The sequence below is a fragment of the Xyrauchen texanus genome, chromosome 3 (genome assembly GCF_025860055.1).
Source record: "Xyrauchen texanus isolate HMW12.3.18 chromosome 3, RBS_HiC_50CHRs, whole genome shotgun sequence".
Taxonomy (NCBI): domain Eukaryota; kingdom Metazoa; phylum Chordata; class Actinopteri; order Cypriniformes; family Catostomidae; genus Xyrauchen; species Xyrauchen texanus.
The window spans coordinates 39776300-39801429 of record NC_068278.1 but is presented as its reverse complement, the minus strand read 5'-3'; the positions used below and the strand labels follow the sequence as shown (position 1 = coordinate 39801429).

At 38.7% G+C, this 25130-nt stretch overlaps 2 protein-coding genes across 8 annotated transcripts in view; one reads left to right on the top strand and one right to left on the bottom strand.

The window, feature by feature from the left end:
- The window catches only part of grin1b (glutamate receptor, ionotropic, N-methyl D-aspartate 1b), a 31425-nt gene extending 25644 nt beyond the window's left edge, over positions 1-5781 (bottom strand). For 2 of the 4 annotated variants that reach the window (XM_052112103.1, XM_052112125.1), the window contains exons 1-5: positions 5067-5781; positions 3651-3785; positions 3148-3324; positions 1148-1210; positions 326-423 (exon numbers count right to left, since the gene is read on the bottom strand). In XM_052112103.1, the coding sequence (XP_051968063.1) occupies positions 326-423; positions 1148-1210; positions 3148-3324; positions 3651-3785; positions 5067-5315 (722 nt within the window). In that variant the 5' untranslated portion in view covers positions 5316-5781. The remainder of the gene's footprint in view (positions 1-325; positions 424-1147; positions 1211-3147; positions 3325-3650; positions 3786-5066) is intronic. The other 2 variants (XM_052112115.1, XM_052112135.1) reach the window with 1 other exon arrangement.
- An 8133-nt stretch (positions 5782-13914) lies between these two features.
- Positions 13915-25130, top strand: part of tsc1a (TSC complex subunit 1a) — a 29654-nt gene continuing 18438 nt past the window's right edge. For 2 of the 4 annotated variants that reach the window (XM_052104681.1, XM_052104664.1), the window contains exons 1-9: positions 13915-14194; positions 14933-15130; positions 15259-15362; positions 17639-17791; positions 18350-18494; positions 18669-18823; positions 19243-19316; positions 19400-19560; positions 19690-19802. In XM_052104681.1, coding sequence (XP_051960641.1) covers positions 15022-15130; positions 15259-15362; positions 17639-17791; positions 18350-18494; positions 18669-18823; positions 19243-19316; positions 19400-19560; positions 19690-19802 — 1014 coding nt within the window. In that variant the 5' untranslated portion in view covers positions 13915-14194; positions 14933-15021. Of the gene's footprint in view, positions 14195-14728; positions 14832-14932; positions 15131-15258; positions 15363-17638; positions 17792-18349; positions 18495-18668; positions 18824-19242; positions 19317-19399; positions 19561-19689; positions 19803-25130 lie in introns of those variants that run through there. The other 2 variants (XM_052104665.1, XM_052104673.1) reach the window with 2 other exon arrangements.

Here is a 25130-nt window from a genome sequence, read left to right as displayed (position 1 = left end):
GTGAATTATCCCTTTAAATATATTTTATTTCATTTATTAATTAAATTATTTTCAAATGTAATTATTTAGATAAGAATCAACTTTATGTTAAGGAATTGATTAAATTGAGGAATTTGATGTGAAAGGATGACACACAGTATTTTTAGATGGTTAGAAATGAATCTGCTCTAAAATTTTTCCCCTTAATGGAATAGTTCATTTCTGACACTGTGCATGAAAATCTTTGAAAAATATTCCATTCCTATCTTCCATTGAGCTACATCAGTTTGATGGCTGATGATCAGTTTGGTAGTCAGATGGGTTAAGGAGAGAGAAATGAACTCACCTTGCAGACAGGATGATCACTCGGGCCTCCAGCTCTTTGGCTTCCTGGAGCAGAGCCGTCAGATTTGTGTCTTGGCTGAACAGGAGCACTTTCTCTGCCTGGGATTAGGACACAACATTAGTCAAGTAGATGATTCATCCCCACCATGAACCATGCTCTTTAAACGCTTGCATTTTCTTTTATTCTTTCTCTCTTTTCTTTATCTTTTATTGGGGGGGGGGGTGAAAAAATGATGTTAAAAAAGTTTCTGAGATAATCTGCTTAAATAAAAAAAAAACGCAAGTAAGCTTGGAGCAGGAAAAAAGTTCTGCATTTTCACATGCAAAGTGAAGAGAATCAAGATTCCAAGGAAGAACGTGCATGTTAGAGCAACAGGGAGAAGAAGACTGATGCAACTGGAAAGCAAAAAACAGGTGAAGGAAAAGGAAGATGATGGTGGTGGCTTTTTTCCCCAAACAAAAAAAACAACCAAAAGGTAGAAATGCTGCAGAAAGGTGGGAGTTCCATCTGGATAGTGCCTGTCCCACACGACCAGATCTCCACGCACTGTGTCAAAACAATAGACTTGCAATCTTGCTGGCTTCAATACATGCATTCCTTTACACAAAAGTAAAAAAGTGAGAGGTGGGGGAACGATTTTTTGTACACGCTTTAACAGAAAAAATAACCCATTCTCGTTTGAAATCATAAAAAGAATCCAAACATAAATAGACGTGCTGGCGGGATAAGGATCTCTGGAATCGGTTGTTGATTGTTTGACTGGTTTCTAGTGGCTACTTTCAGAGAACTTTTGGGCGGCGTGCATTGACCATGCAAATATACCTTGGGTCCTCGCTTGTTGTCAAAGGACAGTTGGTCGAGGTTTTCATAGTTCCTGTTTTTACTCTGATGAATAATGTGCACAGAGAAAATATGCAGACACAGAATATTATAAACAGTTATAAATGGTGCGCAGTAAAGCATTCCAACAAATCTCCACTTTTCTGCTTCAAATTGGGAAACTTTAATCCTGAGGCTTGCAAAAACATCAACAAAGACTACAGGGAGCAGGCAACCTTATCTATCCCCGCAAATGGTTTGAACTTGGGTGATATTTTGATGATTTTCCCTCTTTAACTATTTGCATCATCTTTTTTCGCCAGCATTTAATTTAAAATACTTATAAAAATGAGCTTTAACTTGCCCTTGAGGGTGCTCAATGCTTTTCCACAATTAATAAAAAATGGTAATGTCTTCAAAATGCATCTCATTAAGATGCATATGTAAAAAAAACAAAAAAAACATTGCTTTTTATTAATTGTGCAGCAGATCCCAGGGCAACTTATTCCAGTTCACGCCATCCCATCCATCATTTTAAATTTCATCAATCTACCATGAAAGAACATTGACTACAGTCTATGAAGCACAGCTTGTTGTTGCCACAAGAAATGCCTGTCCAGACATATGGCCAAAAATAAAGAGAATATTTAAAGTGCTCTATTAAGATAACGCAATTTCTTCAGAGCCACTGCATCTGCCCTGCTTTAGAACACGTAGACCGTCTTTCTATGCTTTTCTTTCTCATTTGCCTTTGTCTGAATGTTTCTGCTAGACTGGATGGATGGACAAGGATTCTTTGATATTTTTATTTTTGTACTGAATCCATACTTTTATTAAAGAATGTATTTAATGTAAAACAGAATACACTTCAGCAGTTCAGAAATTTGGGGTGATTAATTAAGTTGAAGTCTAGTTGTGTTGCGTAAATGCCAACCTGCCTGCAAACTTGGACTTCCAAAGCAAAATGGAAAAAGCAGTCATTATTCAAAGCTTGTTTCCCTCAAACCACAGCTCTAGTCCAAGACTGAGACATTCAAGCAGAAAACTCATTGATGTTAATGAAAAATTAAAAAGCCTGATTATGCATTAACTCACAGCAGGCTGAGAAGTATTGATGTTTTTCCCATTTATCATAATACCAATGTCCTTTGTATGCAGCAATCTAAGACCTGTAGTCAACTAGCAGCCAATAGTAATTACAGACACAAACAAAAGATTTTCATGAGTCCTTCTGCTGATTAGTTCCCAGAATGGGAGAATGTGCCTATAAAACCAGCTGGTCTTCGGGCTGCCATTACAGGAAATTACATTGCAATGACATTGTGGTGCAGCCGTCCCAAATATACAGGGCCATCCAAATGGATTCAGACCCTTAAAAATTATCTCATAACAAATTCTTTAAATTTTATTTCATGTGCAGAGAAAAGTAGAACTAGTTAAATGCTTACACAGTTTGTAACTACCCTTATTTTTGAATATTTTATGAAATACTTTCATATATTCTCTGGGATATTGTGAAATTTTGAGCAGTGTGAAATATAAGAGCTACAAACAGATCAAAAATTAATTCTAACCACCAGAGAGAACACAAAATATTTTAACCACAGTCTCTTGCTGGGAAAAAATTCTCACAGATCTCCAGCTTAAAACCTCAAACCAGCCAAATCACCTGCCATTGATTTTTTTTGCATAGCCCCAGGTTAAGTCCCTCATTTTGCTCCTGTTGTGGACAGACAAGTAGGAGAATCTGACTATGGTAAAAAGCAACATGAGATGAGTAGAAAAGTACAAAGTTTTGTAGATAAACCACTTAAGACGCTGCTGATGTCTCTAGCATAAATAATGTTAGCCAATGGAAAGAAATGTGTTTATATAACAGAAAAAATAAAACATTTAACATATACAGAGGACCTCTGAGGTACTGATTACAGAAACACACACTGACTTACACAGACACTCATTTAGATGCTGGGTCATGTGAGTTGGCAGCTCACGCATCTCACCTTCGTCTCCCTCTCCTCCAGCAGGGTTTCCAGTCTTTTCTGTGCTGCTCTGCCCTCATGGTCATCGCTCACAATCAGGATTATGTGATTCCACTGGAACTCTCGCATCATGTCAAACCACACTTGGGCTTGGTGGGAATAGGGCGGCACCGTGCGCAGGAATGAAAGGTGGATACTCTAGAAGGACGGGTAGGGGAAATGAACTGGTGACTCTCGAGAGGCTACACAAAGGCCCGAAGCAATTTAAGTTAATTAGAATGTAATCACTTTAACTGTATTTAAATTAGAGACAGATCCCAACATCACTTCTTAGTGTGCCAAGATGCCATAAGGCAAAAACTGTATGTGAATGTTGTTTTATAGTCTTTCTGTGGGAATCTAGATGAGTCCAGAGGACCACCATCTCCAGTCAGACACTAGTATATTATAACAAAAGCAGGATTAAATCATAGTGAGGTGTAGTCCTATACAGAATGCCGCTGCTAGTGCCCATCAACACTCACCTTATCTGAGTAGATAGACATGCGTGTGGTGAGGCCCACCACAGGTATCCGGTAAAATCCAGCTGTGTAGGACACCGGTGTGGGGGTCAGATGGTCGTTGGACTGGGGTGGGTGGCTCACCAAGATCGCATAGACCTGTGGACATCGGGATCTTAATGAGGAGAGAAATCTGAGAAAGCTTCATCACTCACTTTTGCTTTGTTTTTGTCACATAGATATCCTGAACTTCAGAATGGGCCTGTTCATGAATAATTTACATGTAACCCCGCTGTTTTAATCTATATTTGTTATTAAAAGTATTTATAAAATATTCTTCAACGTGGCTGAAGAAGCAAAACCAAAAGTTAAATGTCAAAAGTGTAGCAACAGCATCCGCAATTTGAAGTTTGGTTTTCGTTAACTTCATCCATACAAGTCTGTGCGCGTGTGAGGCTCTGTTTGGCGGGTAAACACAACTTGGATGGTAATCCGAACTGCAGCGTTGAAGAGTTTAATCTCTGCCTCCATTGATGTTTAATATTCTGCTAGAGCTTTTCTTGCCAGAACAAAGCAGCTGTTATGAATGGGGCCGACGCCATGTTGGCCTCGTTTTTCATTAAAATATTCTAAATGGGCCAGTTGCGGTGCAATGGCGCCTAGTGCAGGGGTCAGTATTGTTGCAATAAACGTTTTACTTCTGCTGTAATTTATATTTAAATGACGCCACATGACTCACAGACAGTCCCACATATATTCTGTCAATTATTTCAGGTTCATTTCAGTAGATATAACCTCTGAGAACAGCCTTACAGCCTTAACAACATCAATTGAATGCTGCGGATGCTTACTCATCGGTGAGGTCAAAATGGACCCTCGATCCTGTTGAATGTTTTCATTTGTTCAAGTGCTTTATTCCTGAGATGCAAGTTACGGGGATTAAATAAATAAATAATAATAAATACAAAATTCGTGTTTATCAGAAACAATTATATAGTCGCCTGGCTATCAAAAATATAATAATTAATAAAAAATAATTAATTAAAAAATTAAAGCTTGGTTTTATTGTCTGGTATACAGGGCTAAATATTCAATTTTACTGCAGGGAGTTATCTGAAACGGTAGCTTAATGTTTTAAATAATAATATTATTATTATTAATAATAATAATAATAATAATAATATATATATATATATATATATATATATATATATATATATATATATATATATAGTCGTTATTATTTTGATAGATAGATAGATAGATAGATAGATAGATAGATAGATAGATAGATAGATAGATAGATAGATAGATAGATAGATAGATAGATAGATCGATCGATCGATCGTGGATTTTGCTCTTAAAATGCAAATAGTTTAAAAGTGCGTCTTTCAAAGGATCCTCGTGAAGTGAACAGACTGTTTGGTTTTCGAGTTTTACCTGGTTGGAGATGAGGTCCTCACATACGGAGAGTGCCATCTGGATAGCGTTGGGTTTATGGGTGACAGAAATAGCGTTCATCTTGAACTTATCTTTGCCGTATATATTGTTGGCTTGGGTGACAGCGTCTTTAAACACTTGTTCATATCTCTTCTGGCTTAGGACAGCCCCGATATTTACAGTCTTCGGTTCGCACCCACCTCTTGCACAGGAGCAATAGATGAGGAAGGCGAACAGAACCAGACGCATTTTGCCCTGGATCGTAGAAAAGTCAAGCTGAGTGCCCTGTGGAGGATACGTGTCGATGTCCGTTGGTTAGACAGATGCTCTGTCAATGCGTCCTCTCCAGTAGCAGTGGAATGTGATCAACTCAATCTACTACGCTGAGGGATGTGCTTGATTTATTGACTCTTTGTGCAATGGTCATAAAACCTGTTCATTATCGAGAAATCCATGTCAACACGCCTTTGTGGAATGATTATCGCTCCTGTTGATAGTCGTTTCACAGATGTACTCTCTCTCTCTCTCTCTCTCTCTCTCTCTCTGTTTCCCAGGAGAACGTGCAAAAATCAGTTTTGTAGTATTACTGAAGTCATCTACATAAAAAAACAATCTGTCAGTTCTCTCGCTCTTGTCGTGTCTGAATTGTAGTCAAGGTTTTGCACGTACCGTCGCGCGCCTAGGTGACCTGATGCTGCTCTGTGGGAGACGCTGTCCTTGGTGCTGAAAACTGTGCTCGCGCACTGATGCGCGCGCTCACCCGTAGATTACGCCTGAAACCACAGAGCTGTCACGGTCGAATAGACTTCAAAACATTTGCGATGATTCGAGGAAAATCTCAGGTCAACACAGTATCGTCTGATTTAACCGACTGAACGGATTTCTTACACAGCGTTGTTGTTTTTAAAACACCAGTTAGGCTATGTATTAGTTATCATTAATGTTAGTTTTGTGCGAATAATTGCTTTACGAAATGCATCTGTTTCGTTTTCGTTTTAGCAATTGGTAAAAATTGTCTGAGCCAATCAGCAGCTAGACTACCACGACACAATCTGGTTTATTGTGAAATGAAATAATGTATGTTTGTTTTTTTGTTTGTTTGTTTTTTTGTCTTTCTTCACCATACACTTAGATTAGTATATGCTATGTTTGTTCCTTTGGTATAACACACGTTAATGTAGCATTAGTGGTGTCTTTTTAAAAAATAAATAAATAAAAAATTTCTGACAGGCTGATAAATCCTTCACATTCTTAATTTATGTATTATCACCATTTACATGCGGCACTGTCGATGGACTTGTTTTGCTTTCATTTAAAACAGAAAAATATGTTTTTCTCATAAAAAATAATCAAAGGGAGCTTGTCAACATCTATCACCCGTAGATAGCTCCAGAACAGGCGCGTTCAAGTGCATTGGAGAAATTCAACGAGACCCCGTTACCAAGGAAACAAGCATCTCCGGCTCGAGGTGCAAGTCTTTTCTTCCAGTCACCGTAACTTACAATTATGAAAACTGCATATGATTCTTAGGAGATGAATGTAAAATATGATTATTTGCTCAAAAATAATAAACTGCACTTTTACATCTGCACATCGCACATATAAATTCATTAAGAGTTGCAATGTTGCATTTAAATTACATCATTACTGCTGCCTGGGAGGACATCTCATGGCTACAGATAACATTCTGCAACTTAAGGCAAGCATGGACGGAATTTTGATTTTAGATGTCTTGTCAGCTTGTCCTTCATTTAGTTATGCTTAGGGCAACTTTTGCAGATATGCAAGCACCTTCATGCTCTCTCAAACCCAACCACTCCCAGTAAATATGGATCCACAAACAATGACTGCATTACTTACCACTATTTACACCTTTCTGTTTGCCTGTTTTTTCTGTATGAGTTCATAATTATATTAATTGATTCACATGCCATTATGATCGTTAACTCAGTCTAACATTTAAACATCTAATAAAATAATTTAAAATGAGGAATAGATTGAATGCACAAAAAATAAATAAATATGAAGCCTGCTGTGTCATATAGCTTACATACACAATGCTTTGCATATTAGTCACACACCCACAAACAAATGCAGAGGGAGATTAAAACATGACATCAGTTTAGTGCAGGCTCAAACAACAGGAGGAAAGGAAATGCATTGTACATGTGCAGTATATATTTACTGCATTTTATGAACCCTGTTATCTTCAAACTAGTTTTCCCCACACAATGAAGCTATGCATTCACATTAAGCTATGTGCCCTCATTAAAACAATTGGAATCTTTAGACAGCAATACACAGTGCATTGTGGTGTGCATGAATCCTTATGAGACATTAGGGGGACATGGCAACCGAAAAGCCACTGAGATGCTTTAAATTCAGGCTCTCAATAAATGATACCAGCAGAGTTAGTCTCAACTGGGTCTCAGCTCTTAAAGTGTCATTTTGGATCATGCAGTGGTGATGCACTCTACAATTCGTGCTGCACTGGTTGTTATGTGGTTTCAGTAAATATGCACAATACACACTCCTAGACAAACCTGTATTCCCTATATAGTATCTCCTGGCCAAACTTGTATTTGACCAATCAGAATATATGCAAAGCACTGCCACTGTGCACCTCTGCTATACATATTTTACTTAAATTAATATAGCTGTTATTTACAGCCATATTTAATTGGGTGTATGCTTCAACTTTTTTTGGAACCTATTTTTGTGGTCCTTTGCATACATAATTGAAACCATTCGGCCACATGCAAAAAATTATCCTAAATGCCTGTTTAATTATTCTTAACTGTGCCTAAGTCTTTTGCTCATTAATATCAAGTACAAAAAAATAGGCATAGTCTTGTAATGGTGCTGTTAGTGTAGAGGGGAATGGGATTCAGCTGAATGTTATCACTTCTGACAAGCACCAATTTCTATGACTCTAAAAGAGGGTTCTTAAGGAATTAAAGTGAAAAGTATAAGCACAATAGAGGATGGGGAAAAATGTCATGTGCATGCAACATTTAAAGTATTACAGGTTTATTCTGCACAGAACTTGGGAGAGCCTCGAGGTAGATTCATTTCAAACACAACAGATAATGTTTTGTTTTTGGTTGTTTTAATTCTGAATAAAGCAACAAGATTGCCGTGCGGTTCTCATTTCATACAGAAGAATGCTTTCAGAATTAATGCAAGATTCCATTTATATTACTGCATTAGACAGATTATTTTATCCAAGGTGACTTATAGTGCATTGAAAATATACATTTAATCAGTTGATGTGTTCCTTGCAATTTAACCCATTACCTGTTTATTGCCTGCAACATCCTTTACCAATTAAGCAACAGGAACACTTCTTGGGGAGAAATGGTACTGATAACTGAGGCAAGCTGGTGGCAGAAGGATTTATTGTGAAGATGGAATAAATAAAACAAATAAAAACTTTCCTGATTCAGTACGAAATGATTATTTACTGTTATCATGCAATATTTTTTTCTCACACTGCTGTTTGATTAGGACTGTGCTACTGCTAGAGGTATTAGAAATAGTGTGGTGTTGTGAAGATGGAAGAGCAATCAGACTGGAAAGCTAGGTGGCAGGAAAATGGCTCCACCTGTTGGCCTCACAGTATAACCTCAATCTGTCTTAAGGATGTAAAGCAGCCATCTGAAAGAATTTGTAAAGTTATATTATAGTAAGTATCAGGAGTGCAAATGTAGCTGCTGTTTGAGTTTCCAGTTCAATGAAAGCATGAGACCTTGGGAAAAAATAACTGTTCATTTTCCAGTTTTATCCACAATTTATATTGACCTTTTCATTTTAATGGAAAAACTGAAACAAAATGGAACAAAAGGGTCATATATATGTTGCTACCGCACTCTACACAGGATTGGCTAAATTCAGAATAGCATACTATCATACTATTCTTACTATTTCTACTGTATCTACTACAGTAGGCCATATGCTTCAAAAATACTAAAATACTTTTGTCAAGGGCATTTCTAGTATGCACACTTGTCAGAGGAAGTGGCAAGGTGTGTGGTGAAGGACTTGCCAGACTGTACAGGGTCAGCATGGAAAGCTTCTATTATGTGAGTGAGCATGTTGAAGAGATGTGATCAAAACCAAAGTGACCAGAAGAGATGGATGAGTGTAAAGTGTGTAACTTTTTTATATTTAAGGAATAGTTAATCCAAATGTGAAAATTCTCTCATCATTTACTCACCCTCATGCCATATCAAATGTGTAATCTTTTTTTTAGAAAAATATTTAGAAAAATATCTCAGCTGTAGTTCCACATATTGCAAGTGAATGATGCCCAAAACTTTAAAGCTCCAAAAAGTAAATACTGTAATATAATATATAAGCATATGCGCTCACCTAAAGGATTATTAGGAACACCTGTTCAATTTCTCTTTAATGCAATTATCTAATCAACCAATCACATGGCAGTTGCTTCAATGCATTTAGGGGTGTGGTCCTGGTCAAGACAATCTCCTGAACTCCAAACTAAATGTCAGAATGGGAAAGAAAGGTGATTTAAGCAATTTTGAGCGTGGCATGGTTGTTGGTGCCAGACGGGCCGGTCTGAGTATTTCACAATCTGCTCATTTACTGGGATTTTCACACACAACCATTTCTAGGGTTTAACAAAGAATGGTGTGAAAAGGGAAAAACATCCAGTATGCGGTAGTCCTGTGGGCGAAAATGCCTTGTTGATGCTAGAGGTCAGAGGAGAATGGGCCGACTGATTCAAGCTGATAGAAGAGCAACTTTGCCTGAAATAAACACTCGGTATGCAGCAAAGCATTTGTGAAGCCACAACACAAACAACCTTGAGGCGGATGGGCTACAACAGCAGAAGACCCCACCGGATACCACTCATCTCCACTACAAATAGGAAAATGAGGCTACAATTTGCAAGAGCTCACCAAAATTGGACAGTTGAAGACTGGAAAAATGTTGCCTGGTCTGATGAGTCTCGATTTCTGTTGAGACATTCAGATGGTAGAGTCAGAATTTGGCGTAAACAGAATGAGAACATGGATCCATCATGCCTTGTTACCACTATGCAGGCTGGTGGTGGTGGTGTAATGGTGTGGGGGATGTTTTCCTGGCACACTTTAGGCCCCTTAGTGCCAATTGGGCATCGTTTAAATGCCACGGCCTACCTGAGCATTGTTTCTGACCATGTCCATCCCTTTATGGCCACCATGTTCCCATCCTCTGATGGCTACTTCCAGCAGGACTATGCACCATGTTACAAAGCTAAAATCATTTCAAATTGGTTTCTTGAACATGACAATGAGTTCACTGTACTAAAATGGCCCCCACAGTCACCAGATCTCAACCCAATAGAGCATCTTTGGGATGTGGCGGAACAGGAGCTTCGTGCCCTGGATGTGCATCCCACAAATCTCCATCAACTGCAAGATGCTATCCTATCAATATAGGCCAACATTTCTAAAGAATGCTTTCAGCACCTTGTTGAATCAATGCCACGTAGAATTAAGGCAGTTCTGAAGGCGAAAGGGGGTCAAACACAGTATTAGTATGGTGTTCCTAATAATCCTTTAGGTGAGTGTACATAATCCACAAGACTCCAGTGGTTTAACTAATGTCTTTTGAAGCAATTCAGTCGGTTTTGGGTGAGAACAGACCAAACTGTAACTCCTTTTTAACTATAAATCTTGACATCAGCAGTCTCTTTAGGGATCAAGAGTGCCCCTTCTAGGAGCAATGACAGAAACTACAGCAAATGTAGAAACTACAAAAATATAATATAGAAGAACCAATGTACTGTACATAACGTATATAAAAAAGAAGAAGAAACATAACTATTTCCATAAAATACAATAAAATATGATTTGCAACGCAGGGACTTCTGGAAATTCCCAATTATTGTTTTTCACCATAATTGAAATAATGGTTTATCATTTAAGAATATACATGCATTCTCTTGTTTAACATAATATACCATTTTACCATTAATTATATGGTTAAATTATACTTTTTAAATCTTAAAAATATATATTTATTTTCAATATTTACTGTAAAATGGTATATTGTCTTATTAATTATATTATCATTTTATACTGTATATGCACTGAAAAAAGGGAAAGCAGCTCTAATGAAAATACTAAACCAGTGCACATGAAATCAACTAAATATATTTATGTTTGAGATGAGAACATAATTATATTAAGAGATATTCAACACAGACATCAAAAAGTGATATGATCACATGTTCACTCAATGTTATTTTTTTACTGCTTGCTCAGTTAACTTATTTAAAATGAGCTAATGCAACACAAATCTTTAAAATTTGGTCTCAACTCAATTTCATTGTGTACAATCCATCTATGTTCACTTAATCCAGTTATGTATGTGAATAATATTTGTTGGATCAATTAATTGCTGAAACTGGGCATGGGATTTCCAGTTCCCAGAATGCTATCCATAGGAATGGATTGGGGGAGTACATTTTTAAATTAAGTGTTATTTTAATGTATACTTAATATGAAACAAGTAGGAGACTTGTCAGTGTTTAATGTTCTGTTAAATTGGGATTTAGTCATGTTTAATTTGTTTGGAGGTTACCATTCTGGAGAAGAGTGGAGCTAATGATTGTGTCGAGGTTGGGTACTACTTAAAAATCTGGGTGAATTGTTTTCTCATTAAACAAATACTGAGGGATTATCAGTATGATGGCTGATTGGGGATCTTTAAACTCTCAACAGCATCATCCATGTCATACAGCACAAAAATAAATCATGTATAATATGTTAATGTGTTTGCTGAAAATGTAATTTAGGTTAATTTAAATTTAGGTTTACAAAGTATTTCAGTTTAGTAAACCCAACATAATTGAATTTTGCTGCTTGTTCAATTTACTTAAAATGACAGAAATGCAATTTCACTGTGTGAAATACTCTTAGATTTGTAAAATGTAAGTTCACTAGAGCCATTTGTGTTAGGACAGCAATTCTATGGGAGTATTTTGCATTACTGAATCTCGGTAGGGGATTTCTGTAAAAATGTCTTTAATTTTAACAGAAAACGAATGTAAAATGCTTTCTGTGCATCTATTTAGACTCAATAAGTGCCTGAAGAAAACGCTGATGTGTAAGTTATGTGCTATGTGTAGCTCAATATGTGTTTGACAACAGGGCAGGGGCTCAAGTGGAAAAAAATGGCACTTCTTATAATTATTATTTTTTTTATGTCAAATGTATGCAAATTAGCACATGTTAATTAGTTAACACTTAATTTGCATATCAATATACCGATTGTGATGATGTTATTAGACACAAAATTTTATGTATTCACCTGTAGTGTCTCCATAAAGTACAGTACATTAGACTGTGTGGCCATGATATATTGCCTTAGCTAAACTTTAGCTAACTTATAACATTAGCTAGTAGCTAGAGTCATGCATGTTAGCAAGACTCAAGTTAACTATATTTGGCTTTTGGCTTGTGGCTAATTAGCTGTAAATCACCACTCACCTCCACACAAGCCAAGAAAAACACAACTGGGAAAGGAGCTGGGAGGGGCTGCTGCCTGCCTGTCTGTGTGTCTGATGTGCGGATGTGTGCTGCACTGTGCGGAGACGCGGAGGGAGAGAGAGAGAGAGAGAGAGAGAGAGAGAGAGAGAGAGAGAGAGAGAGAGAGAGAGAGAGATTATTCAGAACTCGACTGAGTCTCATCTCCTGAATGAATATACTGTATATATTTGTTTATTTAAAAAAAGAAAAAAGGGCACTTTCTCTTGAGGATGGTAAATTGGGCAGGTGCTCAAGCCCCCTTTGATGTTTATGTGTGCACATGCCTGTTTGACGACCAGTTGTGTCTCATGAAATTTCAGCATGAAGTAATTAATCTTATTCTAGATGTGTCCTGATTTGTTGCATTATTTCTTTGATATACGAAAATAAAACATCAAAATATATTAAAATATATTTGATTTTATTATTTTCTAGTTGTCTTGAAAATAATTGGAAATTTTTACACTATCTGGGCATTTTGTAGATCTGTTTTTGGTAGATTTACAGTACATGCTGGGTCTCTAAAGATCCAAATGAGTGTTTGGTGAAATTCCAATGCATTTAAGGGTTAAAGGAGAATGCTTGTTTGTTTGTCTTCAGTAACACATAATCAGTTAAGTAACAGGGAAAGTATACAATTGGTGTGAATAAATTTATTTTAGGGGAATTTCAACATTTGATTGAAAAATGTGGTGTCACTGTTAAATTATACTATATGTTTCCTGTAAAAATACTTTGGTGTTGCAAGTCTCAACACTTCAGAATATTTATTTACATTTATGTTTGTCCAGTTGCAATAGTGTGAAAAAAAACAATCTTTTTTTTTTTGTCTTTGTGTAATAATTTTAACCAAACCTGTGGTGTTGGAAACAGCTGTATAACTCAGTTTAATTTTAAATCAAGAAAGAGGTGTCCTTACTATACATTGTGATCAGCTGAATCAGTAGAACCAATTTCTTTCTATAAGAGCAAAATCTGTACATTATTCAAAACTTTTGGCTGCCAGTGTACACACACACACACACACGCACAGTATTTACAGTACAGTATACTTTTATGTATATATATATATATATATATATATATATATATATATATATATATATATATATATATATATATATATATATAAGAATTCTATACAAATTTAGTTTTAGAATTACAAGAATATAAGATATTATTAACTGGATAATACAACTTGTGAGTAATTATTATTATTATTATTTTTTTATTTCAGTACTTAGTCCGCCCTCTCACAGCAAGTAAACATGTTTGTCCTTTAAAGCACCGCGCATGCGCTGTGAGCTTCTGTCGCGCTAAAGCTGCTACATGCTTAGCTTGTTCTCATTGCACTGAACTTCACACCTTTTTGACACTCATTTCGTGATCTGTGATAGCGAGGCTGAAGACTCGGTCAGTATCCTTTCTCTAATCAAACATCAACTTATTACCCCTCATGTCTGGATTGCACTTGCGCCGGATTCATTACGGATATTCAGTTCTTCCATCTGCGCAAACGGCTCAGATCAGCAGTGTGAAAGGTCGTGAGGTGTTCAAGATGGCGACTGTTTGAAGTTCACACTCTGTGCGGTAATAAAATAAACTGTTTAAGAGGCAAATTATGCATGTTTAGTGTTGCACATTTGTCTTAGAGTAGCTCGGGTTTTAGTAAAATAAATACCAAAAGATGTCATGATTGTTGGTCATTGTTAAAGCGGTCACTGCTCAGCTCTGTGTGCAGTGAATAATGTGCTGTTGTCATACAGGGCGGCGTAATAAAAATACTTAAGAGTTTTGGTTTTTGTATACGTTAAAGTTACTGTGAGATTGAGGGAAACGGTGAAAGACCTTTAGATGCATAGCAAGTTTAAGTATCGTGAAGTTTAGAGTCGATATGTTGTGCCTTCAGTTTTAATGAGCACTCGCAGTTCAGCTTTGTTCGAATGAGACTTTGAATTCAACATGACAGGCTACAGTTGATTTTAGTAATTGCTGTGATTCAGCAGCTAGCGACCTGCCTAATTCGTCATCATATTTGGGTATCATAGACGTGCAGCATTTTACTAATCACACCCTTACAAAATGCTGTGGCCGTTCCATGGGACCATACCATGGAACTAAATGATTACCATATTAATCTTTCATGGTGTTTACATGGTACTCCATATTGTCTCAAATAATCTGCTGCTGCTCTAGCTGTGCCAATGCTGCCCATAATGTTGTAAAGGTATGCAGCTCTCTAGGTTTAAAGACACAGCCAATGTGTTTTAATAGCATTATTGACAACATTTTAATGTTGATGTGGTGTTTTGTCACTTTTGTCAACAGTTCCTGCATAGGCACCCCATGCTGACATCACAGGGCATCGGTTTACGCTGTGACAAAGGCATCAGTCCTGTCCACTGTCTTGCACAGCTATGGCCAAGGACCAGCCAAATGTGTTGGACCTCCTCCCTCTTCTGGAGTCCACTGACTTGCATGAGCTGGAGCAGGTCAAAAACCTGCTGCAAGAGACCCTCAGCAAAGGTCCGTCAGCTCTTGTATTTTCAGCATTTGTCAAAACCAATCAGCTTAGTGGAACTAATTGTTGTAAAAAGAATGGATACATTGAAATCACATTGTAAATAGTTTGCCTATTGATCTGTAACTGCTAGATAAAGGGACCATGTTGCTGAATAGCCTTGTGGACTATTACCTGGAGACAAACTCATCTCAAGCTATGGACATACTGTCTTCTGTCAGAGAGCCCCATGATAAGGTGAGGGCAAACGGTTTCCCAACAAGGTATACAATATTTGTGAAACCAGTGAAATTTCACGGTACTCGATATCATTTTCGGTACCAAAGCAAAACACAAAAACAGGTTACTGAACAACACTCTTTTATTAACAAAGTTAACAAATTAACAGCTGAACTAAGAACAAAAATATACCATTGAGCAACACTTCAAGTTAAATATATTATTTTTTTAATTATAACAAAACTGTACAATGTATGCTTAGAAGTATTTTTGAACACTTATATAAGTATATTGCTTCAACTTTTACTTTAAGTTCAAGTTTTTACCAAGTACTAAAAAAACTAAATAAACAAGCATACAATAGAATGAATAAAAAAACTATTTCCAAACTAATGTGCAAAGTGCTCTCATAAATGTGTCAATAAATCTGCATATTGCCAATTTTCTTCAATATAAGAAATGCACAGTGACAAATATTATGATTATATAAGTCGCTAGCCATCGCATTCTAATCTAGCTGCATTAAGCATCAGCGCTCGAGGGATGAGCGTCCCCGAGGCAGAGTCTCTCTCAGCCGGGTGCAGTTTCAATCTCTCCCCCTTAGATCGGGACATTCGCGCAACTCATAGAAGAGGCACCGACCACACAGAGAAATGCCAGTTTCTGAGTTTATAGTTATTAACATGAGTTGCTTCTATATTATTTGAACTTTAATAAAGCTATGAAACATTAAAATAACTGCATTTAAGATGTAATGCATGTTTCCTTTAAAGAGCTCTGCTTCTGAATTTATTATATATTTGTATATTTTTTTATAATTCCCTAATACTTTGGGATCTACATAAGATGAAGCTGTGAAAGTTTAGACTGCATCTAGACCGATCTGTGTAATTCTTCTCCTCCATCAGGTGTGAACTGCAGTGCTGCTCTCACGCTTCATTACAGTTTAATGTGATTTCATGTTACGTTAAATGCGATCAAACATCTAATAGACAAAGAAAAATGTTCTCGACAATTTTTTAATTTTCGATGTTGTCGATAATGTCGACTAAATGTTTCAGCCCTAATGCAAATGATAATATGCTTTTAAACTCACCTGCTTTATTTGCTTGAATAAATCCGGGTGTCTTGTTGTTTGGGAGCCCCAACAACAATTTTACATGCATGCAATGACAAAAAACACTTTTGTTGTCTTATAATATGTATTTATGTTTACCTGATTTGCTCACCGACTCCCAAATGATTCGTTCAACGACTCATTTTTCCAAACCCCTCCTTTGCGTGACGCTAATCTGCGGTGATTGGTCAGATGACCCAGTCAGTTGTGATTGGTATACTCTGTGCAGAGATTGTCGGAAACGGAATGCCCATCACCGCTTTGTAGTAAAAAAATCAAAATCAGAGAAGGAATTTGAGTTGATTTATGTTAGCGATCATAGCCCAAAGTTCGGTGGTAAACACCCAATCAGTTATTGTTTGCGTTAGCCCAACGCATAAACATATTGGTAAAGCACTGCATTACTACAAGTTATTGCTCTATTCTTTATGACAACTCCAATAACATCGACAAATATTTCACATATTTCAAAAAAATTGACATTGGAGACCTAGAAGCTGCGCTGAGCGTAACTTACACAACACACACAAATACTTATTAAGCATGCTGAAAAACACATAAAAGAAACAATTATTAATAATATTTACAGGTTGTGATTCGGAGGAGGAAGCTGATCCAAATAAACCTGGTACTGAACCTTCCTTCAGTATCAACCGGCTCGCGAATCCACACTTGAAAGCATTCATGTTCGTAAAGCAATCGTCATTAAAATGATGCGAACACAGCACAAGTTTCGGGCTATACTTGTGTGGTATAGTTGTAAATATAAACTCTAGCCACTGATTCTTCACATGCTCGTCCCTGGGCAGTGAAAAAAAGGTCGCTTTTGATATGCACTTCAGAACACAGCGTATTGTTGTCGACATGATGTCTTCAAGTTTTCCCTGGTGTCTGCGCGCGCAATGAGTGGGCGCGGACAATTTGAGCAGCAGCTACTTTGCTTGTCGTCATATTTTGCTTGTTGTGAGCGTTCGAAAGTTCCCGACTCTGATTGGGAACCGGGTAGACCTGGTACTCGGTACTCCGGTACCTTCAGAAATTCTGGTATCGTAAAAAACATTTTGTTTGACTACCGACTTGGTTCCGGAGTACCGATATTTTTGACAACACTATACAGAACATCTAACTTTCAGTGAATTGATGAATGGCAACCTTGACTGGATGCATTTCTCTCTAGTATCTTTTAGATAAGATGAATGAATGTATGGGCAAGCAGAGCTGCCGACTTTCCACCATCACTCTCCTTGGCTATGTTGTCCGCAAGCAGCCGCCATGGATCCACAAGATGGCACGCTTCCCTCTGCTTGCCTCGCTGCTGAAATGCCTCAAGGTACCAAACTAAAAGTGTGACGGAGTTTTGAACATGAATAATGTTCTACATAAAGAGGGTTGTTCTGTCTGTAGTTGGCTGAACATGAATGACAACCAAAACAAAATTAAAAGTTGAACATTTAAATGAATATTTCACCCAAATTTGACAATTGTTGCTTATTCTTGTGTTGTTCCAAACATCATAAATAGTCCATATGACCTGTGTGCTATTTTCCAATCCTTGGAAACCATGTAATAGCTCTATGTGAAAGAAAAGACTGAATTTTAAATCATTATTTGCTGAAAATCTTCCCTTCACTGTATATTTAAAATCTTATTCAATTAAAATATCGCAGTTTAAAGGAATAGTTCACCCAAAAATTTAAAATTCTCATGGGTGAGAGACAGAAGAATATTTACTATAAATCTCCACTTTCACATTCTCACATTTTGAGCTATCGTATGGTTTGCAAGTCATGGAAAATGGCATACAAGTCATCAGTATATTTTTTTGTGTTTCTGCAGAAGAATATTGATCGATCGTTTCACATTTTTCTTCTATCATTTCTTATTTCAGACTGACTCCGATGTAGTAGTTCTCATTACTGGTGTTCTGGTGTTAATCACTTTACTACCCATGATTCCTCAAACCAACAAACAGCTTCTGTGTGAATTTTTTGACATCTTTGGACGGCTTGCTGCTTGGAACCAACGGCACCCAGGTAGTCTGGCATTTACATGTCTAATATCTTTGTTTTGCAAATTTAGGTGTTTGTTAGACTTTAGATCCTGGAAGTTCTGTTTCTTGATGGACAAGGAAGATCTAGATCTAGCTTAAACAAAGGAATTATCCTTTTTTTTTTTTTTTTTTTTTTTTGGCTGCATGTGTCCTATAGGTTATGCTCAAGGAGTGTATGCAGTCCACCTGCATGCCAGCGTATACTCGCTCTTCCACCGGCTCTATGGCATGTACCCCTGCAATTTCTTTTGTTACCTTCGTGCCCACTACAGCATGAAGGAAAATGTTGACACATTTCAGGAAGTGGTTAAGGTGAGCCTGTATGTCTTATGCCACACAACTTAAAAAATGAAATTTCTGTCATTATTCACCTTTATGTTGTTCCAAGCATGCATGACACAAAAGATGTTGGGCAGAATGTTAGCCTCAGTCACCACTCACTTTCATTATATAAAAAAAATGCAATCCAAGTTAATGATGACTGATGCTGACATACTGCCTTACATCTCTGTGTTCCATAGAGGGGGGCATAGGGGTTTTGATCAACATTAGGGTGAGTAAATGATAGGACTGATTTTAGGCTGATCTAGCTCTTTAAGATTAAAGTGATTTCCTGTGTATAGTTCTGTCTTTTGAAATCACTTCCATGTTAATACAGTGCATTTTTAAGTAGCAAAATTGTATGTCTATTCTAACACATGCTGTAAAATCTCATTCTGCTTTTATATTAGCCAATGTTAGAACATGTCCGGATCCATCCTGAGCTTATCACCGGAACCAAAGACTATGAGGTTGATCCTATTAGGTATGTAAAATAAAATGTTATGCTTTCTGTTGGTTAAGAGTTTATACGTTTGTTCATACATCATGTGGTTTTTTTTTATGTAGATGGAAGCGATTTGAGCCCCATGACATTGTTATTGAATGTGCCAAAGTTTCTCTGGATCCTAAGGAGGCATCATGTGAAGAGGGCTACTCTTCTCTGTCTGATCACATGGCACGGCGCCCTGTAGACCATAGCCGATCATGCTCAGAGCTTAGCATGCATGGTAAAATGACGTGAAATGTATTGTGAGGATGTAATATACTTCTCTGGATCCTTTGTCAATAGCTTTCTATTATAAATGAAATGTTACACTGTTCTTTTCAGAGAATCTTACCTGCTTTTCTTTTAACAGAAATCACCTCTGTCACACCAATGGCCACTCTTTGCCAGTCTCTCTCTCTGTCACTACCATATCTCACTGTAAGCCAGGACTCTGATTCGAGCATACAAAGCGCCAACCATCAAGTAAGACATCCTTCATGTAGATTAGATCAGGGTTCCCAAGGTCATAGAAAACCTGGAAATATCAGGGCATTTTAAAATTGTGTTTTCCAGACTTTGAATAAACATTTTCTTAATATGCTCTGCTCTAAAATATTTGATTGTGTATGTATTGTTCTTGTGCAGACTGAAAAGTTTTTTAGAAAAACTTTGAGGTTGGCTTGATAAAGACTGGTCTGAATGTTCAAGAAATTTTGAAAGATGGTTGTAGCATGTAACTAGGCATTGCTAACATGTTTTAGCATGTCGCTAGCATGATTTAGCATGTTGCTTGGCGTTGCTAGCACGATTTAGCATGTTGCTAGTCATCGCTAACATGTTTTAGCATGTTGCTAGTCATCGCTTGCATGTTTTAGCCTGTTGTTATCATGTTTTATCATGTAGCTGGTCACTGATAGCATGTTAGCATGTAGCTAGTAATTTTCTAGCATGTAACTAGCATTTTTAACATGCAGCTAATTTTCTAGAATGTAACTAACATTTTTAACTTGTAGCTGGTAATTTACTAGCATGTTATAGCATGCAGCTAGTCATTTCTAGCTCATTGTAGCATGCAGCTAGTCATTGTTAGCATGCTTTAGCATTTTGCTTGCATCTTTTAGTACTTAGCTAGGCATTAGTGGCATGTAGCTGGGAATTTCTAGCATGTTTTAAAATGTAGTTGGGTGTTGCTAGCAAGTTTCAAGGACCACCATAAAATGCTCAAAACAAGCCTATAAATTTGCCTTTAAATGTATATACAGTACATCCGAAAAGTATTCACAGCGCTTCACTTTTTCCACTTTGTTATGTTACAGCCATATTCCAAAATGGATTAAATTCATTATTGTCCTCAAAATTCTACAAACAATACCCCATAATGACAACGTGAAAGAAGTTTGTTTGAAATCTTTGCAAATTTATTAAAAATAAAAGAACAAAACAAATCACATGTACATAAGTATTCACAACCTTTGCCATGACACTCAAAATTGAGCTAAGGTGCATCCTGTTTCTACTGATCATCCTTGAGATGTTTCCACAACTTGATTGGAGTCCACCTGTGGTAAATTCAGTTGATGGACATGATTTGGAAAGGCACACACCTGTCTATATAAGGTCCCACAGTTAACAACAGTGCATGTCAGAGCACAAACCAAGCCATGAAGTCCAAGGAATTGTCTGTACACCTCCGAGACAGGATTGTATTGAGGCACAGATCTGGGTAAGGGTACAGAAACATTTCTGCAGCATTGAAGGTCCCAATGAGCACAGTGGCCTCCATTATCCATAAATGGAAGAAGTTCGGAACCCCCAGTACTCTTCCTAGAGCTAGCCGCCCACCCAATGAGCACAGTGGCCTCCATTATCCATAAATGGAAGAAGTTTGGAACCCCCAGTACTCTTCCTAGAGCTAGCCGCCCAGCCAAACTGAGCGATTGAGGGAGAAGGGCCTTAGTCAGGGAGTTGACCAAGAACCCGATAGTCACTCTGACAGAGCTCCAGCATTTCTCTGTGGAGAGAGGAGAACCTTCCAGAAGAACAAGCATCTCTGCAGCACTCCACCAATCAGGCCTGTATGGTAGAGTGGCCAGACAGAAGCCACTCCTCAGTAAAAGGCACATGACAGCCCGCCTGGAGTTTGCCAAAAGGCACCTGAAGGACTCTCAGACCATGAGAAACAAAAGATTAAACTCTTTGGCCTGAATTGCAAGTGTCATGTCTGGAGGAAACAAAGCACTGCTCATCACTTTGCCAAAACCATCCCTACAGTGAAGCATGGTGGTGGCAGCATCATGCTGTGGGGATGTTTTTCAGTGGCTGGAACTGGGTCAGGATCGAGGGAAAGATGAATGCAGAAATGTTTGCAATTTTCTTGGCCGATTCCGATTTTTTGCAAGTGTGACCTGCCGATACCGATTTCTTTCCGATTTTCTTTCTAAGAACTATTATTGACCGCATATAAAAACAAAATCTACCTTTCTTCAATGCAACATTTTATTTTCTTAATAAAATAAATTATTAAAAATTACAATTTCCCCCAAACTGCACTAAGTTACAGGATCTTCTCTCACTTAAACAACTCTCAAAATAAAGTGCTCTGTGACTGGAAAGAGGTAGAAATAACAATTAACTGCAAATGAGTTGCTTTATATAACAGATGCCATTTTCCACTATTTTTATAAATGGACCTTTTTCTCTTTATTACTCGTCTAACAAAACAATTCCAAAGATCTGAAAAACTGAAGTGTCCAATACACTCAACTTACGTTAGATATCCAAATATCCAGTTGCCAGATCTTGAATGAAAAGCATCCTACTCACACAATCGACACATCATACAAATTACAAATAATTTATGACCTCAACCTGGCAACCTACAACCCATTTGCGCTGTTGATATCTGCGCAGGCAGTAGACGCTGGATGTTAAATCATCACTGGTAGATGGGAGGAGAAGAATCAGCTGGTGCTCCGGTGAAAAAAACTAAATATACATGTAAGTTTAACAACTGCTGGATGGAAGAATTTAATTTCATATCCCGAAGCCATATCGACAATGCCCACGCCTTTTGCCTTTTGCATTTGCCTTTTGTGTTGCACTGACTTTAATATCGGACACAGTGGGAAAAAATACGTTACTCAGCACATTAAATCACAGCGGCACAATTTGTATGTATTTAGCCTGCCTCTGCCATCCAGCACCCCACTTCCCCTCTCCCGGATTTGTGTACCCAAATGTTGACGGGTAACAGGCTGCGTGTGTGACACGACACGAGATTAAACGATTCTGGCAACGAGACGTCGGAAAGTAGCTCCTACTCTGTATCGAGGAAATTATCAGATTTCTGATCCCTCTGTCCTCAACTATGGAGAACAGCTGGTCATCCAAGGCCATGAATTCCATAATTTTCCTCGTAATTGCTTTGGTCTTTTCGCTGCTCATACCAAGGGATGATAGGAGAGGCTGCTGACTTGTGGCTGGCTCTGAGCTCTGGCTAGCTTTAGCCGCTTTCCCTTTTTAGCTTCTTTTTTAAAATGGGCATTTTCAGCTGGGTGATGGTGTTTTAAATGTCTAATTAGGTTTGTTGTTCCGAAAGTTATTGTGGTGGTTCCCCTGCGGTTTACTTTGGCCTTACAATTATTACACATTTTGAACTTTATGTATTCTTCACTCACAGTGAAGATCTTCCACACCAATGACATGTTTACATGCGTCTGTGACGATATTGCCTGTGCCGCTGTCAACAAAACGGACCGGCTTGGAATCGGAAAGACGTGAGGCTGACCGGCCGAGCATGCGGAAAATGGGCTAATTCCGGTCCCTGGCCGGTCGATCGGTGCATCTCTAAAAAATAGGTGTGCCAAGCTTGTTGCATCATACACAAAAAGACTTCAGGCTGTAATTGGTGCCAAAGGTTCTTCAGCAAAGTATTGAGCAAAGGCTGTGAATAATTATGTACATGTGATTTAAAAAAAAAATAAAAATAATAATAATATTTATTATAAATTTGCAAAGATTTCAAACAAACTTCTTTCATGTTGTCATTATGGGGTATTGTTTGTAGAATTTTGAGGGTAATAATAAATTTAATCCATTTAGTTTACAGAAATATCTACTGATGCACAACCTTGGACACATCATGAGTGTTGTTTCCAGGAGTCACTGGGTGTTTCGGGTCTTACAACAGACACCCTCGTCCAGGCGACCCGACCGAGGCTGATCAGGCCCCGGCCTGTGTCCAAGTAGCATTCTGCTGCCCCCACTGCTCTCCCCTCTTTAACCAGAGCCATCTGGATGCTTTTTCTGCTGCCTCCACGTTGTTGCCTATGGCTCTTCTTTGATTAGCACCTTTTATGCCCAGCGTACCGTAGGCCTTGCTCAGGGAGTAACTAGCAAATCCCCTACTGCCCACCTCTACTGGCATACACCTGGTCCTCCATCCGTTCCTCCGACAATCCTCCACCAGTTCTTGGTATTTCTCCCTTTTTCTCTCTTGAGCTTCCTCCATCCTCTCCTCCCAGGGCACTGTCAGCTCTAACAAGATCAGATGTTTGGTGGCCTCAGAGACCAAGATGATGTCAGGTCTCAATTTGGACTGGGTGATGTGTGTTGGGATTTTCAGCTGCCTTTCCAGGTCGACTGTCATCACCCAGTCTCGGGCCATGGAGAGCAAACCTACAGAGCAGTTTTTTTATGTTTTCTCTGGCTTTTGTCCTTCCTTGATGAAGTGAATTGTCTTGGCTGAAGCTTGGGTGTATCAGCTGTCCTTGATCCCCTTGCTGATTGCCTCATCGATGGATTTGAGGACCTGGTCGTGCCTCCATCGATACCGGCCCTCACCCAGCGCCTTAGAGCAGCTGCTCAGGATGTGTTCTAATGTTCCTATTTTGGAACAAAGAGGGCATGCAGGTGTTTCTATTTTGCCCCATGTGCACAGGTTGGATGGACTTGGGAGGACGTCATAGACCCCCTGAATCAAGAACTTGATTCTCTGGGGGTTCCACTTCCAGATTTCCTTCTAGGTGACGCTCCACTCCATCGCCTGCTCCCACTTCATCCAGGTGCCTTGCTGCCGCATGGCCACTGCTCTGCTGGTTCGCTCTTCCTCGACTGAAGCTCGCACCTCCTCCTGTACCAGCCTCTGCCTCTCCTTTCCACTAGCAGAGTCATATCGGGTCGCTGTTAGACTCCCGAGTCCGGCTCTGCCTTGCGCCACTGTTCCAAGGATTGCCTTGTGCTTCAGCTGCGCCTCTGCCTGCTGGACTGCCTCGGCTGCCCTCCACTTCCTCCCTGTCCTCACAACAATCCCTGCGCCGGACACTTTGGTATCTCTGGATCCAGAGTACTGCAGGTGTTCTCGTGTCCGTGCAATGATGAACTCCTCCCTGACTGAGCTAAAAGGGAGCCTGAGCTTGTTGGTGTTCCCATATAGCCCGATGTTACTCAGGCTACGTGGCAGGCCCAGCCATCTGCGTAGATAGCTGCTCACCTTCTGCTCAAAACCTTCCACCACTGTCATGGGGACCTCATAGATAAGCAGAGGCAGAGGATTCTTGGGAGGATTCCATGCTGGTAGACCCAGGCCTTGAATCTTCCAGGGAACCCAGACTTATCCACTGTTCTCAGCCATCCCTCTAGGTCAGCACCGGTTGCCTTGATGGAGTCTCTGTCATTCAGGCTGCATTTGAAGACCTTCCCAAGGCCCTTCATTGGTCTCTCAGTAACTGACGGGATCTGGTGTTCTCCCAGTCTGAAATGGAATTTGTCTGTAACCTTCCCCTTCTTTAGGACCAGAGACCTGGACTTTGC